Below are 20,030 nucleotides of genomic sequence, written 5' to 3'. Positions count from 1 at the left end.
TGAGGCTTAGAGAATTCTGCCCCCATACTCACGAGTTTTAGGAGGGTACTTCGTTCCACGACGACCGGCCCTGAATTGCAGTAGGCGTCCTGCCGAGTGAAGTATGAGGGTACCAAGAGATGTCTAGGAGGGTGCTTCGTTCTGCGACGACCGGCCCTGAGAGTTGCAACAAGACATACACGTCTAGGAGGGTGCTTCGTTCTGCGACGACCGGCCCTGAGAGTTGCAACAGGACATACACTCGACTTGCGGGTCGAATCACGTCGGGGTCACCACCTGAGGGGATTCCACTTTTGCTATCCCCCCATACGTGGGGCAGATCCCACGAACTGACACTAAAGAAGACTCCTGACACAGAGGCTTTCTTGGGGTGGGACTGCCCCGAACCGAAGTCCGGGAACTACTTTATTGATTACAGTATGCAAATAAGCATTGATTACATGTGATACATTTGTGCCATACATATAATTTCTTGCTGCGCCATAAGCTTAAAACCACTCCCATTACTTAGTCTCAGAGCATGTCAAGAGTACATGTCATGTTTGACCTATATTGCCCACCTGGCTACACAAAACAAAACCATGTGGTTAGTGCCTTCTCGAGCTTAGTTCTGCATAACATCCTGTTTAACTGTCATGCGGTTTGCCATTTGTGTTACGAGCTAGCGAGCTTTGCCGCAGACGTTTCCTCTAGAAAGGGCAAAGAAAGGGCAAGGAGGGGGCGAGGAGGGGGCTACAACTCCAACACACCATCAGCGCTAGCTCCTATTTTCCCACGCATCATCAATTTTGCAAGGTACGTTAGGCAGAGAGATGGTCAAGATCAGACCAGACCATCTTGGTCTCCTGGATCCTAGCCCTATACTTTACCGGGATACCATGTGGGTTCTCTGCTTAATATTTCCAGATGCTGCTACTGAAGCAGTTAACCTCACAAGATGTTTGTGTTTGTTCATGGGGTGAAGATAGAAATATAATGCTTAGTTCATTATACAGTAGTGGCCAAAATTGTGGAAACCTTTTGGGAAACGTGTACAGTAGAAATGCCACTTTGGGTTAAGTTTCCACCCATTTTTCTTCTAATTGTTTTATAACTGTAGCCTTCTTCACTTAATAATACTATTTTACATCGCTTTCTGGGCGACCCGTCAATTCTTTGCAGCATTACTTTAATTTTATTACGTTTTACAAGCTCACTAAATGAAAGAACACAAAAAACCCCCCAACCAACTTGATAGCCATCACATAACACACTGACCGATGTCCTCCTCTCAGCTTCAATACACGACATCAATAACCAAATCCTACTGTGATCTGATTGGCTCATTGCCAAAACAAGATGACACCCAATTGGCTCTCTAAACACTCATGCTCATTGGCTACAATCAGATGAAAAAAAGCTACCTGATATCAACCTAAGCAAGTTATGCTTCCTTTTTCTGGTTAGTTGGCTATAACTTTTCATAGACTACAGTACAGATAATTGAACAAGCTTTGTTGCATTACATTCTTGATTAAATTATCTTTCCATTGACATATAACTTTATGGTACTACCCCCCCCCCAAAGTGGTGTTATTAGCCATCAAACCTCAAAAAATACACTTTTCCCAAAAGGTTTCCACAATTTTGGCCACTACTGTATATGATTTCTGTCACTTCCTCCTAAACCAGGGGTGTCAAACTGCCGGCCCGTGGGCCGGATGCGTCACAAGGAAACTGCCCCCGCCCCATTGCCGGCAATGGGGAAAAGGTTCCGTGGCGTCGCGAGTTTGACATACCTGTCTTAAGCCAAACAGTATTTGAAGCAAAAAGCATCCTTACTTAGGCTAGAAGGGATGAGGGCGTAAGACTGCTGTTCCTTATCCACCATCTTCCATTGTAGCTCTTCCCAACTTGGTGCTAGGATTAGAAAAACTAGCTAATGAGGTAGACTGGAGGTGTCCGGGGTGCTCTCAGAGTTTGGCTGTTTTCCTGCAGATGTTTCATTGTCCAAACTAGGTAATGTCTTCAAGAAAACAACCCAAGCTCAAGAGAGCACCAAGGACCCCTCATTTCAGCCTTGAGGTACAAATATTCTCCTTTTGAGGTAGACTTTTTTGGGGGAACAATCTTATTGCACTATCAACTCAACCGTTTCTTTTTGTTTAGTTGTGTCCTTTGGGTTGATAATCAAGCCAACCTTGATTTTCTACTTTAGGCTACAACCCAGAAGAGGTTGGCTTGGAAGGCAGAGGTTACCTTTGGAAAGCAGCCAATGAAAACGATGCAGACCAAGAGGAACAAAGACAAAGTCTCTGGGGTAAGCGAACTGGGGAGATAGAAAAATGGGATTCAGCAGGCAGTAGAGAACGGCACGTTGTCTGTCCCATGCTCCTCTGCGATTCTTGTAAGTGATGAGAATTGTCAAGAAAACTATTGCGGCAGTTGTCTTTACAGGGCTGGGGATAGTGTCAAGGTAACGATTTAAAATCTAACCCGCTTGTGTAATGTAAGAGGTAAGATGTAATGATGGGAATGACTCAGCAGGGTCTGTGTCTCTTTAAGAGCATTTGTATAAAGGGAAGGCTCTGCTGATGTGTTCTTTCTTCTTCCATTTCCTGCTGTAATTGTGGTTTGTTGGATCCTGCTGCATTAGCACGTGTATGTATGTTGTTCCTGCTATACAATATTGTAGATAGTGTAAGATAAACCACCATCGAATACAGACCACTGTTTACTGTGTTTACTCCTGGGTTATCTCAGCGCAATAAGATTGTGCACGGGCTTGACAGATAGTGCTGACTATCTGTCAGTTATCCGATTTAGAAGTTCTACTCCCATCTCTGCTCAGTGCGGGATCTAGCCAGTTTCAATGCAGGCAGTTGTAGACCTGAAAGACCTTACAACCACAATTGAAGCCAGAATTTTTTTTTGCTAAGCAAAGCAGTTGTTAAGCGAGTTTTGCCCCATTTTGCAACCTTTCTTGCCGCAGCTGTTAAGCAAATCGTTGTCGTTGTTAAGCTAGTAAGCTGGCTGTGGAATTCTGGGAGTTGAAGTCCACATGCCTTAAAATTGTCAAGGTTGAGAAACACTGCTTTAGAAGGTCCTTCCCTCCCATCTTCACTAGGCCTCACCGTAAAGACTGAAGAAGAAGAAGCCGAATCTGAAAGCGACACAAGCTTTGGGTCTGAGCCGATGGACAGCCGGACCGCTTCTCCTCAGATGGATGATGTCAAAGGTAATTGGGTTTTCTTAGGTTGGCTCTAAATGCACATTTTCTGCCTGACGTTAAAGCGGAAACTGAACTGAGTGTGAGGAAAAAGAAGGACTTGAAGCGTTCTGGGTTTGAGGATGGCTGCCCAAGGTTGCCTCTACCAGCTCTTCTTCCACCGGAGTGCTCAGCTTCTAATCTGCTCTTGATTCCAGTTTTCCAGAACGAGGTCTTGGGGACTCTGCAGAGAGGAGAAGAAGAGAAAATCTCTTGCGACAACCTGGTTCTGGAGATCAACTCTCTCAAGTAAGACATTTGTGGTCAGGTTTTTGTGACTTTAGGAGAAAGCGGGAGCCCCAAGACTCCCCGTCCAGAGTCTGACATGTGCTTAGACCTCTTGTGTATAGATCAGGGATAGGCAACCCTGGCTCTTATGTGACTCGTGGACTTCAACTCCCAGAATTCCTGAGCCAGCATGGGAGAACTATGGCCCCTTCATGACTTCTGGACTTCAACTCCCAGAATTCCTCAGTCAGCATGGGTGAATTATGGTCCCTTCATGACTCGCGGACTTCAACTCCCAGAATTCCTCAGTCAGCATGGGTGAATTATGGTCCCTTCATGACTCGTGGACTTCAACTCCCAGAATTCCTTAGCCAGCATGGGGGAACTGTGGCCCCTTCATGACTTGTGGACATGCATTTGTCTAGTCAGTTTAAATGTTTAATCCTGCTCTTGAATGTGGGCTTCTTTGGAGATCATTCATGTTCAGCATTTTAAAAGAGCTGTAGATCATCAGACAGATAAAACATATAAACATATCATATTTAAATATCACGGATAGGATAGGACACGACAGAACAGAACAGAATAGAATAACAGAGTTGGAAGGAACCTTGGAGATCAGCTAGTCCAACCCCCTGCTCAGGCAGGAAACCCTATACCATTTCAGACAAATGGCTGTCCAGTCTCTTCTTAAAAACTTCCAGTGTTGGAGCATTCACCGTTTTTGGAGGCAGGTTGTTCCACTAGTTAATTGTTCTCACTGTCAGGAAGTTTCTCCTTATTTCTAGGTTGCTTCTCTTCTTGAGTAGTTCCCATCCGTTGCTTCTTGTCCTACCTTCAGGCGCTTTGGAAAATAGCTTGACTCCCTCTTCTTTGGGGCAGCCCCTGAGATATTGGAAGACAGCTATCATGTCCCCCCTCGTCCTTCTCTTCATTAAACTAAACATACCCAATCCCAGCAGCCGTTCCTTATATGTTTTAGCCTCCAATCCCCTAATCATCTTTGTTGCTCTTCTCTGTACTCTTTCTAGAGCAGTGGTTCGCAACCTTTTTAATGCCGCGACCCCCAACCGGTCATAAGTCGAGGACTACTCAACTGGTGCAGCACCGTTTGCAGAATGGGACTTTTGGCGGGCTCAGCAGGGCAGAGACAGTCTGGACAATTCCTATTGGCTTTTGAAAGCCAATAGAGTTAGACTCTATTCAAGAGAGTCTATTCTATTGGCTTTCAAAAGCCAACAGAATAAAAGGGAGTAGCACAGCTAAGGAAAAAAGGGGGGGGGAATGGTGGACTGCGTTGTTTGGCGACCCCCGTGAAATGGTCGTTCGACCCTAAATGGGGTCCCGACCCACAGGTTAAGAACCACTGTTCTAGAGTCTCCACATCTTTTTTACATCGTGGTGACCAAAACGATGCAGCATTCCAAGTGTCTGTTAACATTTCTCCTTCCCTTTATAGATATGCCTATAACATCGGCCTGAAAGAGGTGATGGCGATGCTCAGCAAGGTTGTGCTGGAATTCCCCCTACAGCAGATGAAAGCAGAAAAGGACCCTCAGCAATACAGCACCCTGGTAGCCCCTGTGAGCATCCCTCCTCCTTGCCTTGATTCTGCAGCCATAGCTTTAACGCCCTCAGACATTCCCATCTGCCCCTCCCAGATCCTTGGGTTCAATAAACAGACATAAATGCCAAATCTGGTCTGAACGTCTGGTTGACTGCACAACAGACCGTAATAATTAAAAATAATCATAGAACATATTAAAAAAAGAAAACAACAAGCGAAAACCTCAAAGGGCAGACTCGGTGCGCCTTTTTCTGCCCTCCGTTTTCTATATTTCTATCCATCTGTTTATAAAGAATCCCCTTACCCTCTTCCAATGGGTGGCAGAAATACACAGGCGGTCCTCGACTTACGGCAGTTCGTTTAGTGACCGTTCAAAGTTACAACGGCACTGAAAAAAAGTGACTTACGACCACTTTTCACACTTACCACCTTGGTAGCAGCCCCATGATCGTGTGATCAAAATTCAGATGCTTGGCAACTGCTTCATGCTTAACGACCGTTGCTCTGCCCCAGGGTCAGGCTATCACCTTTGGCGACTTTTTGACAAGCAGAATCAATGAGGGAAAGTGATTCACTTTACAACCGTGTTACTAACTTATCCACTGCGGTGATTCACTGCAGAGAAAAGTTGTAAAATGGGGCAAAACTCACTTAACAAATGCCTAACCTAACGACAGAAACTTTGGGCTCTATTGTGGTCGTAAGTCGAGGACTCCCTGTATATATAAAGGGAAGAGATTCGAAGGTCTGTGAAAATCAAACTGCCAACTAAGCTGTAAGTTGAGGACATGAAAAAGGGAACTAGGGTTGGGATAAAAACAAACTTGCAGAACAGAAAAAGAGAAAAATTTCCTTTTCTATTTTCTTCCTTACTCCTCTTTTATTTTTCTTTGATTCTCTGGTAACATTTCAGTTGTTTTTAATCTTGTTACAGATTTCTTCATTAAAACTGTATTTTTTTTAAAAAAATAATAATAATAATCACAGAACAATGTTCATTTTGTTGCTGGCTGTGGAATTCTGGGAGTTGAAGTCCACATGCCTTAAAATTGTCAAGTTTGGGAAACACTGCCTTATAAAAAGCAGGAAATTGTATGTTTTTGCCATGTAATGTTTCTTTGTCATTCTTTTGGGTGAAAGAGCTATTAACGACATCCAGTTCTATGCATTCATTTACGGGACTCCCCTTTTTTTTAGCATTCAGTTCTCTTTGCTCAACTCTCTCTCCTCCCAGCTGCTGAAGAATTGGGCTCCGCTCTTCAAGAACTACATCAAGCGGACGTCAGATCACTTGGATGCTTTGCATGCCATCGAAGAGTTCTTCTTGGAACACGAGAACCTGACCATGGCTTTGGCCAAAGTAAGCTTCCATGGCTCTTGACAGGCGGGCTGGACGTTGATCCTAGGCCAGTGGTGGCGAAAGTATGGCACGGGTGCCAGGGACGGCACTCAGAGCCCTCTCTGTGGGCACGCGCGCCGTCACCCCAGTCCTAGGCCTTCAGCTGGGTTTTATAAAACCTTTTCGCTTTAGGCCTCTGCCGCCGTGTGCAAAAAAAAAGGTTCAATCAATCAGTCAATTTCAACTTCTCACGGGGGGAAAAAAATCTTGCAAAGTTGGAATTGATTGATTGAATTTTTTAGTCCCACCCAGTCTGCTGTTACCACCGCAGCCACGCCCCCCATGGGCCACACTCACCCAATGGGCCACGCCCACCCGGCACCCGATGATGCATAAGTGGCTTTTGGGTTGCAGTTTGGGCACTCGGTCTCTAAAAGGTTCGCCATCACTGTCCTAGGCTGAATAATGATGACCTGATAGTTGAACTAGATTTCCTTCTGACTTTTAAATCCATGGGGAGGTCCTATGGTCTTCTCACCAAAGTTGGGTTTTCAGGACCTATTTGCCAGTCCCTGAAAGGTCCCTGTTATGCAGAGGTCGTCCTCCACTTATGACCGCAAGCAAGCCCAACATTTCTGCTGTTAAGTGAGTTTTCCCCCATTTCCTTGCCACAGTTGTTAAGTGAATCACTGCAGTTGATTAGTCAGTAACCCAATTGTTAAGTGAATCCCCTTTCCCCCATTGACTTTGCTTGTCAGAAGGTCGCAAAAGGGGATCATGTGACCCCGCGGTCATAAATGTGAACCAGTTGCCAAGCCTCTGAATTTTGATCACGTGACCATGGGGAATGCCACAAGTGTGAAAAATGGTCATAAACCATATTTTTCAGTGCTGAACGGTCACTAAATGAACTCTTGTAAGTCGAGGACCGTATATAAAAGGCAGCTTTATTTAATAGAACGATATAGACAAGAGAGGGGAAAAGGGAATCAACATCAGAAGCATGTATTTGGAAGGCAAACAGGATCTGAGAATATAAGTTATATATTCCCCGAAGATAAGACTGGGTCTTATTTTTCTTTTTGCCTCCAAAAGAGGCACCGGGTCTTATTTTCAGAATAGGCCTTACTTCACCTCCGGCACCCACAGCCCCACCCAGCCGGTCCACTTCTTCTGGAACCGAAGTTTTGCAGCTGTATTCGGGCCTGCATTTTTCAGTCAGGCCTTTCCAGAAGGCCTAAGCAGCCGAGTACCGAGCTATGGGTTCAATCCATAGCTCAGTGCTCAGCTGCTGAGGTCCTGCAGAATTGAGCTATAGATAGAAGCCATAGCTCAGTTCTTGGCTGCAGAGGCCTTCCGGAAAGCCCCGTGACTGAGAAATGCAGGCCTGGCTGCAGAAGAGGCCTCAGAAGAAGAAGGGGGCCGGCAAGGGGAGGCCTGGCTGCAAGGTTAGAGGGTCTGAGGTGGGTGGGGCAGCTCCACCCCCCCCACCCCCTGCCCTAGCTTGGTTTTTAGGTATGTGCCTCGCCCCAAAACTAGGGCTTATTTTTGGGGATAGGGCTTATATTAGGCCCACCCCCAAAAATCAAGCTAGGGCTTATTGTTGGTGTAGGCCTGATTTTCGGGGAAACACGGTTTACTGATATATATCAATATATATAGATATCCTATATTCCCATATCCCGTATGTGTGTATGTATACATACATACATGCATACATACATACATATAAGATATAGAAGCTAAGGAAGATGCCTCTATCTTTATAACTTACACATACACAAAATACCAGTTTAGAGGGGAAACCATATCACAATAGGGGCTCACATGACCCCAGGACGTTACAACCGTCATAAATATGAGTCAGTTGCCAAGCGTCCAAATTCTGATCACGTGGCTATGGGGATGCTGCAGTGGTGGTTAAGTGTGAAAAAATGGTCTTCAGTCCCTTTTTTCAGTGCCACTGCAGCTTTGAATGGTCACTAAATGAACTGTTGTAAGTCAAGTACTACACACACACACACACACATTGTTTTTTGGTATTGTGCCTCTGATTAGCCTTTGTGGGGTTTGTTTTTAACAACTTGTAAGTTCCATCAACGGTAAGATACTAAAAGTTGTTTGCGTGGAGTTTCTTTTTCTGTATCTGTGGAAGTTCTCAGTCATCCGTGTCAGGATTGTCCCAAAGCTGCTTTCGAAAAGGCAACCGGCCTTTCTTGAGTTTTCTTGCAGAGAAAGTTAGAACTGAAGGAGCTTCTTGGAGGAGAAGTGAAACGCCTTCAAGAAAAATCAAGAAAGTCTTAATTGTAGGCTTTTCTTTTCCGTACGGCTCTTTACTTCTTCCTTGCCTCCATTCCTGACCATGCATAGCCCCTCATGCAATCCCAGCTTCTCCTGTGGTCCTTGCAGGTCCTGATGATGTTCTCCTGTGGTCCTTGCAGGTCCTGATGATGTTCTATCAACTGGAAATCTTAGAAGAAGAGATGATTCTGGCCTGGTTTTCTGAAGGGGACACCTCAGATAAAGGCAGACAGCTTCGTAAAAACCAGCGGGTGAGTTATCATCAGTGGTGAGGATCAAGGTGTTGTGAGCCATATCTGTCCATCACCCGTATTCATACTTCATGCCAAGATGCCAGGTAGTTTATAAACATTAAAACAGAACAGTAGAACAACTAACATTAAAAATAGCCATAAACAGAATGCAAACAGCATAAAATCCAAACAAAAGCAGACACAATTATCACCATTGGGCTTTAAAAAAACCCCATTTAACAGAATTGTGCTTACTGCCTTACAGAAAATCAAAACCCCTAGGAAAATAGATACACCTCAATGGCAAGCAGGTGCAGAGTGTCACGGCCACCTCAGAAATAGTCATTTGGGTGACAGGACAGATGATTCCCTAAAATGTCCCAGAACAGTGGCAGGCAGGGCTTTAAAACCAATAGTTTCAATTAGACCAGGGGCTCTTTTGGCTCTTTTATGACTTGTGGACTTTAACTCCCAGAATTCCTGAGCCAGCATGGCTCAGCTTGGAAACCTCTCCCTTTCCCCTCAGCTTGGCTGGATCAGGAATTCTGGGAGTTGAAGTCCACAAGTCATAAAAGAGCCAAGGTTGCCTACCCCTGAATTAGACCCAGCACCAATTCTGCATTTGAGATGCTTAAACCGCTAGTACCCAAATCACCGCAATTTGTCCCATCGGCAGCTTCTGAGTAGTCTTCGAAGGCAGCCCCACATAGAGGATGTTGCAGTATTCTAAGCATGAGGGAAAGATCTTTTAGCCAGATTTCTGGAAAGTGTGTACAGTACTTGACAAAGGAACAGTTTGCAATTCGGTAAACCTGTTAACATTAAGCCAAAATTGTTTTTGTTTGGGGCTTGCTCTGATTTAACAAACTCTGGTTAAATTCATGCCCTTAGCACCATATGTCAGCCCTATTGATCATCATAAGGCAAAAGCAGCCAATAGTGGTTTCAGTAAATTATAGTGAAACAACTCATGGCCTAGCACAGGGGTAGGCAACCTTGGCTCTTTTATGACTCGTGGACTTCAACCCCCAGAATTCCTGAGCCAGTATGGGGGAACTATGGCCCCTTCGTGATTTGTGGACTTCAACTCCCAGAATTCCTGAGCCAGCATGGCTCAGCTTGGAAACCTCTCCCTTTCCCCTCAGCATGGCTGGCTCAGGAATTCTGGGAGTTGAAGTCCACGAGTCATAAAAGAGCCAAGGTTTCCTACCCCTGGCCTAGCACAATAATACAAAATCCAGGAGCCACATGGGCCACGTTCTTATACTGATAGTCCTCGACTTAGGATCACAATTGAGCCCAAAATTTCTGTTCTAAGTGAGAGATTTTTAAGTGAGTTTTGCCTCACTTGACTTTTCTTGCCACCGTGGTTAAGTGAATCACTGCAGTTAGCAACACAGTTAAGTGATTCTGTCTTCCCCACTGACTTTGTGTGTCAAAAGGGTCGCAAAAGGGGATCACATGACCCCGGGACACTGCAATGGTCATAAATACGAACCAGTTGCCAAGCATCTGGATGTGGATCACATCACCGTGGGGGTGCTGCAACGGTCATAAGGGTGAAAAATGGTTCTAAACACTTTTTTCAGTGTAACTGACATAAAACATTTTTTCCCGTTGTAACTGAGCGGTCACTAAACGAATGGCTGTAAGTCAAGGACTACCTGTAGTTGAAATCTAATATCCGAAGCACAGTAACCTACGAAAAGAATTTTTAAGGCCAAATCCGCCAATTTTCCCCCCTTGTTCCACCTGTTTATTGCCAAGAAGTTTCAGGTGGTTCTTCCCAGGAATCCCCATCGCTGCACGTTGATCGTCACTCATGCTGGTCCTCTTTTGCAGCTTCAGAAGTTCATCCAGTGGCTTCAGGAAGCTGAGGAAGAGTCGTCCGAAGGGGAGCAAAACTGACCTGGCGGCCTGCGTCAGAAAGAAAGACGAGCCTCGCTCTCTTTCTCAGAAGAAGGGAGGCCCCAAGCAACCACCTTGGCCGAAGGAGGTGGCAGAAGAGCAAGGACATAACCGTGTGCATGGCCCATGCATGTGGGATCCGAACTCTCGGCTGGCTGACAATCCTGTGGCTTATTTCGTTGTATATTTAATGTTCCTGGCAGACACCACGGGTGAGACGGAAGGAAACCACGGCTGGATAAACCAGAGACCTGTATACTATTTAAAGTCTTTCCACATGGGGGGTGTGTGTGCACACGAGGGTGGGGATATCTACTAATGGCCAGGTAAGCAGTCCAACTCCCAAATCAACCTTAACAGTTAGGATTCCAACCATTTTTGAGTTCTTCTTCAAAAAAAGATCTCTTGAACTTCCTGTATTTGCATGGGTCCGTGGGAAATGGTCCGTTGAGTCCGAAAATCAGCTGTAAAAGCAGAAGAGACAGACCAAGATAGGCTAGTAGGATAAGCCAGGATAGAGAAGATGCTACTGACATTAGCCAAATTGTCCTTTAACCCTAACCCTAAACTAGAGAAATTAACCCCAGAGAAAAGAACTTTCCTGAAAGGAAAATCTTTTCGAAGTCGGGGTTAGTTCCACACCCTCAAGTACAAACGGGGTGTCATCCCAAATCACGGAGCCCTTTTTTCCCCCCTTCTTCTTCTCTTTGCATAAAACGGGAAAATGCTCACCTACCTCACAAAGCATTTGTCGATAAAGAGAAATCTCTGTTAACGGATTAAGCGTTCTTAGGCCTCTTAGGGTTGGTGCTTTGTTGCGCGTAGGTCTTGCTGAAAAAAGTCTGGTCCTTCGGAGCTGAGCGACGTGGCTCCCATCTTGTTTCTGAGGGGAAAAGGGTTTGTTTTTTTCTCCTGAAGCTGCTTTGGAGTCGGTTCCTTTCGGCCTCTGACAAATAACCTGTTTTGGGCAAACTTTTGGGGTGCTGCTTTGGCCATATACTGACTCCACATAGATCCAAGCTAGGCCTGTCGCAGACACGTCACTTAGGGTCCTGCTCCTTCTGACGGCTTTCAAGCCACCAGAGAATGTCTCCTGTTACTAATGTTGGTTGGGACACTGGTGGCTTGAGGCTTGCCAGATAAAAGGGTTATGGTAGCTTGTTCTGTCCAACACAGGGGTCTCCAAATGTGGCCACTGGGAGACTTGTGGACTTCAACTCCCAGAATTCCTCAGCCAGCCATGCTGGCTGAGGAATTCTGGGAGTTGAAGTCCACGAGCCTTCCAGTGGCCAAGTTTGGAAATCCCTGCTCTAATCTGTCCCTTTTTGTTCCACTGTCATTGCTGGTGGGGTTTTTCCAATCTCTTTCTTGGTCAAAGTTCAGCATCTGGGATGCTGCTGCTGATAAGAAGAATCCAGAAGTCAATAATCTTTGGATTGCTGCTGACCAACCTGCAGCCCTTCAGACCTTAACCATTGGCCATAGTGGATTTTACTGACCGGGTTGTACTTCAGAAACCTCTAGAAGCCAACATTATATATGTGTGTGTGTGTGTGTGTGTGTGTGTGTGTGTGTGTGTGTATGTAGGTCTTTAGTTATTCGGGTTTTCTCCCACGTCAAATTGGAAGTGTCTTGGCGACGTTTCGACGAAGTCTCATTCGTCATCTTCAGGCTGCTGTTTTCGGCTTCGTGCTCCTAGAAGCACGAAGCTGAAAACACCAGCCTGAAGATGATGAATGAGACTTCGTCGAAATGTCACCAAGACACTTCCAATTTGACACGGGAGAAAACCCGAATAACCAAAGACGTACGTGTGTGTGTGTGTGTGTGTGTGTGTGTGTGTGTCTGGGAAAGATTTCCTGGTTTTTTTGGGGGGGGGGAGGAAGAGTTTGAACACTAACTGTGGTGTTTTACAATTGTTCTCAAATCCACCTTGTAAATGCTGGGAAAGAAGTGCTCTCCCCCCCCCCCGCGCCTGTCCCTGCTAATATTCAATTCAGGGAGTCATTAAACCCGTCTGATGCAAAGAATGACTTGTCTGTTCTGCTGTATATTGGAATACGAAAAGGACTCACATCGCGGACGGTGCTAGAAGCAGCTCGGCAGCGAATCAGGCTTAAAAATCCTTCGGCCATTTTGCTGGTTTGTATACGTGTAAAGCCTGTTGTGATTCTTATCGTTCTTATGTTCCGCCTTTCCTTGCTTGAACTCTTTGTTATTTATTTAACTTGTTTTACTTACTTATTTTGCGCCCCTCACTTGAATCATTTTTCCAAATAATTCAAGGTGGTGAATATATTCAACGCACCTTCCTCCTCTTATTTTTCCTCAGAGCAACAACACTGTGAGGTGAGTTGGGCTGAGAGAGGGGGGCTGGCCCAAAATCATCCAGCTGCCAATCACGGCTATGGTGGAATTAAAACTCACGGTCTCCGGCTTTTTATTTTTTATTTTATTTTTTTATGTAATTATATTTTATTATTTTATATTATTTATTTAGAAAATTTATATACCTGCCTATTAGCTCACAGCGACTCTAGAAGGCTGGCAAACAATAAAAACACAGTATAGAAAAAAATATAAAAAATTAAAATTAAAAAAAAAACCAGTACAAATAAAAAGACAATAACCCCCTCCCCTGGCGACAACACAAGTCAAATAAGCCCTTTGGTGGGCTCCATCCCACTCTGGGTTCCCCAGGCCCCTTGGCAAAGCCAGGTGTTCAGGGCCTTATGAAAGAGTGTCAAAGTGGAGGCCAGTCTAATTTCTGAAGGGATGACATTACAAAGGAAGGGAGCCACCACGGAGAAGGCCCTTTGTCTGGGTCCTGTCAGATGTACCTCCCTTAGGGGATGGGACCAGCAACATTCCTTGTCTCCCTGCTCTAGTGGGTCGGATGGATGTGACGGCAAGACACAGTCCCTCAGATACTCTGGGCCCAAGCCATGAGGACTGATTGATTGATACTATTTGCAGTCCTTGTAAAACTTGCATTAAAAGTGGTTCTACTAAGTACAGGTAGTCCCTCACTACAACTGCTTGCTTAGCAGTTACTCAAAGTTATGATGGAACTTATGACCTAATACTCAAAGTTCTGACGGTCAGGCCCCCTTTGCAGTCATCCGACCGAACTCCGGATGCCCAGTAACAGGGCCACTTTAATATGCATTTGCAACGTCCTGCAGTCACATGATCATGCTTTTTAACGGTTTTGTCGGCGTCCAGTTTTTTGGCAAGGAGCCCTTTACGAACCACGGATCCGCTTAATGACCACAGCATTTGTTTTAACAACTGCTGCAATGCTCGTAAAATCAGGTTGCTCATGTTTTACAACCGTTAAAACGCCTTACAACTGTAATGGGCAGACTCCATCACAGTCATGTTGAGGCCTACCTGGGTTTCAAAATCTACAATTCAACTTCAAATATCCAACTTTTTTTTTTTTTTTTTTTGACAACCAGCTTCCACAGCCACTGAAGTTTATCTACTTGCATTTGCATGCTTTTGAACTGCTAAGTGACCTGGAGCTGAGGGAAGTAACAGGAGCTCATCCTGTCGCATAGAGTTTGGGTCTCAAATCTGGATTGTCAGCTTTCCAGCTGACAAGCTCAGCATCAGCGTTCTGTGTGCCTCTGAATATAGTCATGCTGGTCATACGGCTGTGAAAATGTTTTTGGACAATCCTGTCTCCCTCAGGTAAGTCATGGAGATGAGCACCATTCTCTAGAGCTGGACAAAACTGGACAAGTGAAATATTTACTTTTTCCATAGCCACTGGCCAAACCCTTGCTTTATCTTTTTAGATCCCTGTTGCGACAGAAGTATCCTTCACACAGGTTTGTTATTGACTTCCTGTGAGATGAATGTTTACTTCTCCAATACAGGGAGACCTTGACAATTAGTTTAGGGATCATTCGATGTGACGACAGCACTGAAAAAAGTGACCTACGATTGTCTTTCACACTTAGGACCATCCCCACGGTCACACGATCAAAGTCCAGAGGCTTGGCAACTGGCTCCTATTTTATGACAGTCGCAGCGTCCCCCTGGGTCACGTGATCCTCTTTTGCAACTTCCTGACAAGCAAGCAACGGGGCAGCTGGATTCACTTAACAACTGGGTGACTCACTTAACAACTGCACTGATTCACTTAACAAATGGGGCAAGGAAGGTCGTAAAACGGGCAAAGCGCACTTAACAAATGTCTCGCTTAGCAACGGAAATTGTGGGCCAAATTGTTGTAAGTTGAGGGCTACTTGTATCCTCCGAACAGAATAAACAAGGAGACACTACTATTCGGTCCGTTGTCCCTTATTCCAAACACTTCGTTTCTCCAAACTCGGTTCTTAATAGTAGTAGTTCCTTTTTCCTTGTAAAGATTCCTCAGAAGCATAACCAGATGTTCTGGGACTCCATTTTATATCCCACATTTTGGCACGCTTTACATACTCAAAGGCCTTGATGCAATCAAGAAGTTGAAGAGGAATCACCTTCAAGGCTTTTGCTCTCTCCATTATCCAGCTTACTTTATCCTTTTCAGCATTTCTTACCCTTAGCAATTTTAAGATATGCAGGCTTCAACTCCTCCTTCAACTTCAGAGTTCTGGGAGCTGAATTCTACATATCTTAAAAGTTGCCAAGGCTGAGAAACACTTGAGCTATCTTATTACCCATGTTTCTTTAATTATCTGTTCCCAGTATCCTTCTGTTTTTTTCTGCCCTGGCCATTTAGTGTTTCTCTAAATGTGTGATTCCATTCTCTCTCTCTCTCTCTCTCTCTCTCTCTCTCTCTCTCTCTCTCTCTTAAGCACAACTTGGCTTGTGTGAAAAATTAATGCAATGATTTGCTAATGTGCAATGCTTTCCTCCATCTCCTTTCTTAAAAGTGTAAAATTTGCATGTTCTGGAGCACTTTGAGGGAACTTGGCACCTCTCCGATATTGATTGGTGCACATTTTCCTATTTTTCTGATCTTTGAAAAAAAAATATATCTCGTTTTCCTTGTTTTTTGACATTCGCGACTTGAGATACCTTCCCTTGTCTTTACTTGCTAAATGAGTGTTTCTCAACTTCTTCAAAGTGTGGATTTCAACTCCCAGAATTCACCAGCCAGCCGAGCTGCATGAGGAATTCTGGGAGTTGAAGTCCACACATCTTCAAATTGCCATGTTTGAGAGAGACTGTGCTAGATGTTGAAAGTCTGCATCAAATAAGGTCACTTGGTCACTTTTTTTCCTGAATTTTGTCCCCCGCCCCCCATACTGATTTTCATAACATCTCTTATTTCTTAGGTCTTCTCGTGTTCTCTCACACATGTTAAATATGCTGAATATGTTCCTTTCATTTATCTTATATTCTGACTGTAGGTAATCAGATCTTGCTCCCTTTAATTTTCTGTGTATTTGACATCAATAATTCATGCCACGTTTCACAGTCCATGATCCTGATTGCCTGGATTAGACTCTTCCATCTTCTGTTTCTTATTATGCTGACGGTGTCATCTTTCCGGTGATGTCCGAGCAGAGAGAACACATTATGTTTCTTGAAGCAGATCTTGGAAACGAATGTAGAATTATCTTCACCAAACTCTTATTAAGCTATCTCACACAGGTAGTCCTCAACCTACAACTGTAACTGTGCCCACAATATTGGTCATCAGTCATGACACAGTCGTAAAGTGGGTCACTATGTGACACCTGATTTTACAACCTGTTTTTAGGATGGTTGTATAGCGAATACTGCAATTGTTTTAAGCAAATGCCGTTGTTAAGTGAACCCATTGTTCACTAAGGCAGGGGTCCCCAAACCCTGGTCCATGGACCGGCACCGGGATGCGGCATGCCAACAACAGGTCCGCACAAAAAAGCAAAGCAGGATGCAGACAGCACATAAAACCACACTCCCTCCAATCCACGGAAAAACCTCTCTCTATGGAACCAGTCCCTGGTGTCCAAAAGGTTGGGGCTGTTGTGCTAAGGCAGGGGTCCCCAACCCCCAGTCTGTGGACCAGCACCGGGCTGTGGCATGCCAACAATGGGTCCGCACAAACAAGATGCAGCACCCAAAATCACGCATTCTCCAGTCTGCGGAAAAACTTTCCACAGAACCGGTCCCTGGTGCCCAAAAGGTTGGGAATCTCTGTGCTAAGAGATGGTTTGGGGCAGAAATACAGGAAATGCTGGTTTATGGCAAAAAAGCCATAAATCACGATCACCTGAGGATGCTGCAAAGAGTGGTAAATGTGGATTGCTTGCTGGTCATTCAAAATGAGGTCACTTGACGGGGGGGGGGGAGACCTTGGAGCTTCAAATCTGGATCGTAAGTCCCACTTTCAGCATCCTTCAAATGGTCACTAAGTTGGGGTCCCCAACCTTCGGTCTGTGGACCAATACCGGGCTGCGGCATGCCAGCAATCGGGTCGCACAGACAAGCAAAGCCCCATCTGCAGGATGCAGGCAGTACACGAAACCACGCCCCTTACGGTCCGCAGAAAAACCTCTCTCCACGGAACCGGTCCCTGGTGCCCAAAAGGTTTGGGGCCTCTGCAGTAAGTGACTGGTCATAAATTGAGGAGTACTTATATAGGTAAAAATTATACCTAGAAGCCTAAATGGAGCTAGTGCAGTTTGCAGAATCCTGGCATTACGTGAACACATCATGGTGTGCTTGTAACTCTGCAGCTGAATTATGAATCAACTGCAACTTTGGGGTGGTGTTCAAGGGCAGCCCCACGTAAAGCACATTGCAAGGATCCAAACAGGAGATGGCTAAGGGACAAGCGTGGCTTTCCAATCCATGAATGGAGTTTTAATTGATAAAAAATGGATTTATGCAAAGGTCGTCCTTGTGGCTGTATCTTGACTTCAAGCCATGCTATTACAGGGGAATTGCACCAATTTGCATTTTTGCTGTCTTACATGTTTTGGTGGCTTGCCTCAGAATCCTAGAGTATGTTTGGCTCTTGCCTCCAGAAGTTGTGGGTGCTCCAACACTGGAGGTTTTTAAGAAGAGATTGGACAGCCATTTGTCAGAAAGGATACAGGGTTTTTGGTTTTTTTTTTTTTTGCCTGAGCAGAGGGTTGGATTAGAAAACTTCCACGGTTCCTTCCAACGCTGTTATTCTGAGTCTTGTTAAAAAATTCTGATTTTACTGAAGGGATCCTAGCCTTCTGGAGATTGTTTTTAGCTGAATCCATGTGCTTATAACCAAAGTTATCCTTTATTCAGAAGGGCCTGTAATTTTCCAGGCTCTGATTGTATATCCTGGGACATTAAGAAAGTCTTATTTAAGGAGTTCCTGACGTGTGACTGTAGTTTCCTTGTGCAACGCATAATTTTTCTTTCTATTCTGCAGCTTTGCTCTGCAGAGATACGGACACGCCACCCATCATATCTACAACATTCCGTTTCTGCAGAAATCGCCTGATTATTTTTGCTTTTAAAATGCGCAACAAAACCCACTGTCCTCTCTAACCTTTTATTTTCTAGGATTTCCTTTTAAATCAGAATTGACAGCCAGGTGATTCATTTATCTACCCAAAGGGGTGCACAGAGCATTCTCCTTCTCTATAGTTATCTTGGAGTTTATTCTGTGATTTTGCTTTTGTAAGATGTTCAATTAAAAAAAAAAAAAGACATCAGCCTAACATTTAGGTATTTTGTGGCTTTACATAGGAACTCTGCATGATTGCTTCCCTGTCCAAAGATTGTCTCAAAAGATGCTTTTTCAAAAGACAACCGGTCTTCCTTGTTTTTTTCCTTGAAGAAAAAAGGGTTTATATATCTTGCAGTCATCTGGTCGTTGGCACTCCCTCTGAGAATCGTTGAGGCCACTTGGATGCTTATATATGCAACAACCCATTGCACTATTCATGTGACCTTGAGGGTACAGATAAATCTCCAAGTGGCCTCAACAACCCTCAGGGAGAATATTAATGACCAGATGACTGTATGGAATATAATAATAATAATAATAAGTAATAATAATAATGTTGGAAGGGACCTTGAAGGTCATCTAGTCCAACCCCCTGCTCAGGCAGGAAGCCTTATAACATTTTAGACAAATGGCTGTCCAGTCTCTTCTTAAAAACCTCCAGTGTTGGAGCATTCACCGCGTCTGGAGGCAGGTTGTTCCACTGGTTAATTGTTCTCACTGTCAGGAAGTTTCTCCTTAGTTCTAGGTTGCTTCTCTCCTTGATTAGTTTCCACTCGTTGCTTCTTGTCCTGCCTTCAGGCGCTTTGGAAAATAGCTTGACTCCCTCTTCTTTGTGGCAGCCCTTGAGATATTGGAAGACAGCTATCATGTCTCCCCTTGTCCTTCTCTTCATTAAATTAGACATACCCAGTTCCAGCAACCGGTCCTTATGTTTTAGCCTCCAGACCTCTAATCATTTTTATTGCTCTTCTCTGCACTCTTTCTAGAGTCTCAACATCTTTTTTACATCGTGGTGACCAAAACTGGATGCAGTATTCCAAGTGTGGCCTTACCAAGGCATTGTAAAGTGGTATTAATACTTCACGTGATCTTGATTCTCTCCCTCTGTTGATGCAGCCCAGCACTGTGGTGGCCTTTTTGGCAGCTGCAGCACACGGCTGGCTCATATTTAGGTGATTGTCCACTAGGACTCCGAGGTCCCTCTCACAGTTGCTACTATTGAGTAAGATACCCCCTATACTATACCTGTACGTTTGGTTTTTCTTGCCTAAATGTAGAACTTTACTTTTTTCACCATTGAATTTCATTTTGTTAGATATTGCCCAGTGTTCCAGTTTGTTCGAGATCCTCCTGTATCTTAAGCCTATCTTCTGGAGCGTTGGCTATTCCTGCCAGCTTGGTGTCGTCTGCAAATTTGCAAATAAATCCTTCCATTCTTCACCATTCAGTCGGAACTGAAGAAGCTTCTTGGATGAAAAGTGAAACGTCTTCAAGGAAAAACCAAGAAAGTCCAGTTGCCTTTTGAAAAAGCACCTTTGCGACAACCATGACCTGGATGACTGAGAATCTCCATAGACATCCGTCCAAAGATTGTTGCCACAAAGAGGCTAAATTAGAATCATTTGTTTCCTTGGTCATCTGTCTTTCTAGCAGAGAATGCATTTCATTTGAAATATATTTGATTATTTCACTTTCCTCAACCCTGGAAATAATACATAATCCTATCAGGTCCTTCTCCTTCTCCTTATTTTGCTGGATTTAAATATAGTTCA

The 20,030-nt window shown here is 44.5% G+C and overlaps 1 protein-coding gene across 2 annotated transcripts in view; it reads left to right on the top strand.

Moving 5' to 3' along the window:
- The window catches only part of EIF2B5 (eukaryotic translation initiation factor 2B subunit epsilon), a 43,382-nt gene extending 32,077 nt beyond the window's left edge, over positions 1–11,305 (top strand). The window contains exons 10-16 of one of the 2 annotated variants that reach the window (XM_039347211.1): positions 2,198–2,299; positions 3,107–3,217; positions 3,406–3,496; positions 4,935–5,058; positions 6,277–6,402; positions 8,823–8,933; positions 10,758–11,305. In XM_039347211.1, the coding sequence (XP_039203145.1) occupies positions 2,198–2,299; positions 3,107–3,217; positions 3,406–3,496; positions 4,935–5,058; positions 6,277–6,402; positions 8,823–8,933; positions 10,758–10,823 (731 nt within the window). In that variant the 3' untranslated portion in view covers positions 10,824–11,305. Of the gene's footprint in view, positions 1–2,197; positions 2,300–3,106; positions 3,218–3,405; positions 3,497–4,934; positions 5,059–6,276; positions 6,403–8,790; positions 8,934–10,757 lie in introns of those variants that run through there. The other variant, XM_039347213.1, reaches the window with a different exon arrangement.
- The last annotated feature ends 8,725 nt before the right edge of the window (positions 11,306–20,030 follow it).

Source organism: Crotalus tigris, unplaced genomic scaffold (genome assembly GCF_016545835.1).
Source record: "Crotalus tigris isolate CLP2741 ecotype Arizona unplaced genomic scaffold, ASM1654583v1 scf7180000018055.714482, whole genome shotgun sequence".
Classification (NCBI taxonomy): domain Eukaryota; kingdom Metazoa; phylum Chordata; class Lepidosauria; order Squamata; family Viperidae; genus Crotalus; species Crotalus tigris.
The sequence above is the reverse complement of the archived record's forward strand: the minus strand, read 5'-3'. Positions and strand labels throughout refer to the sequence as shown.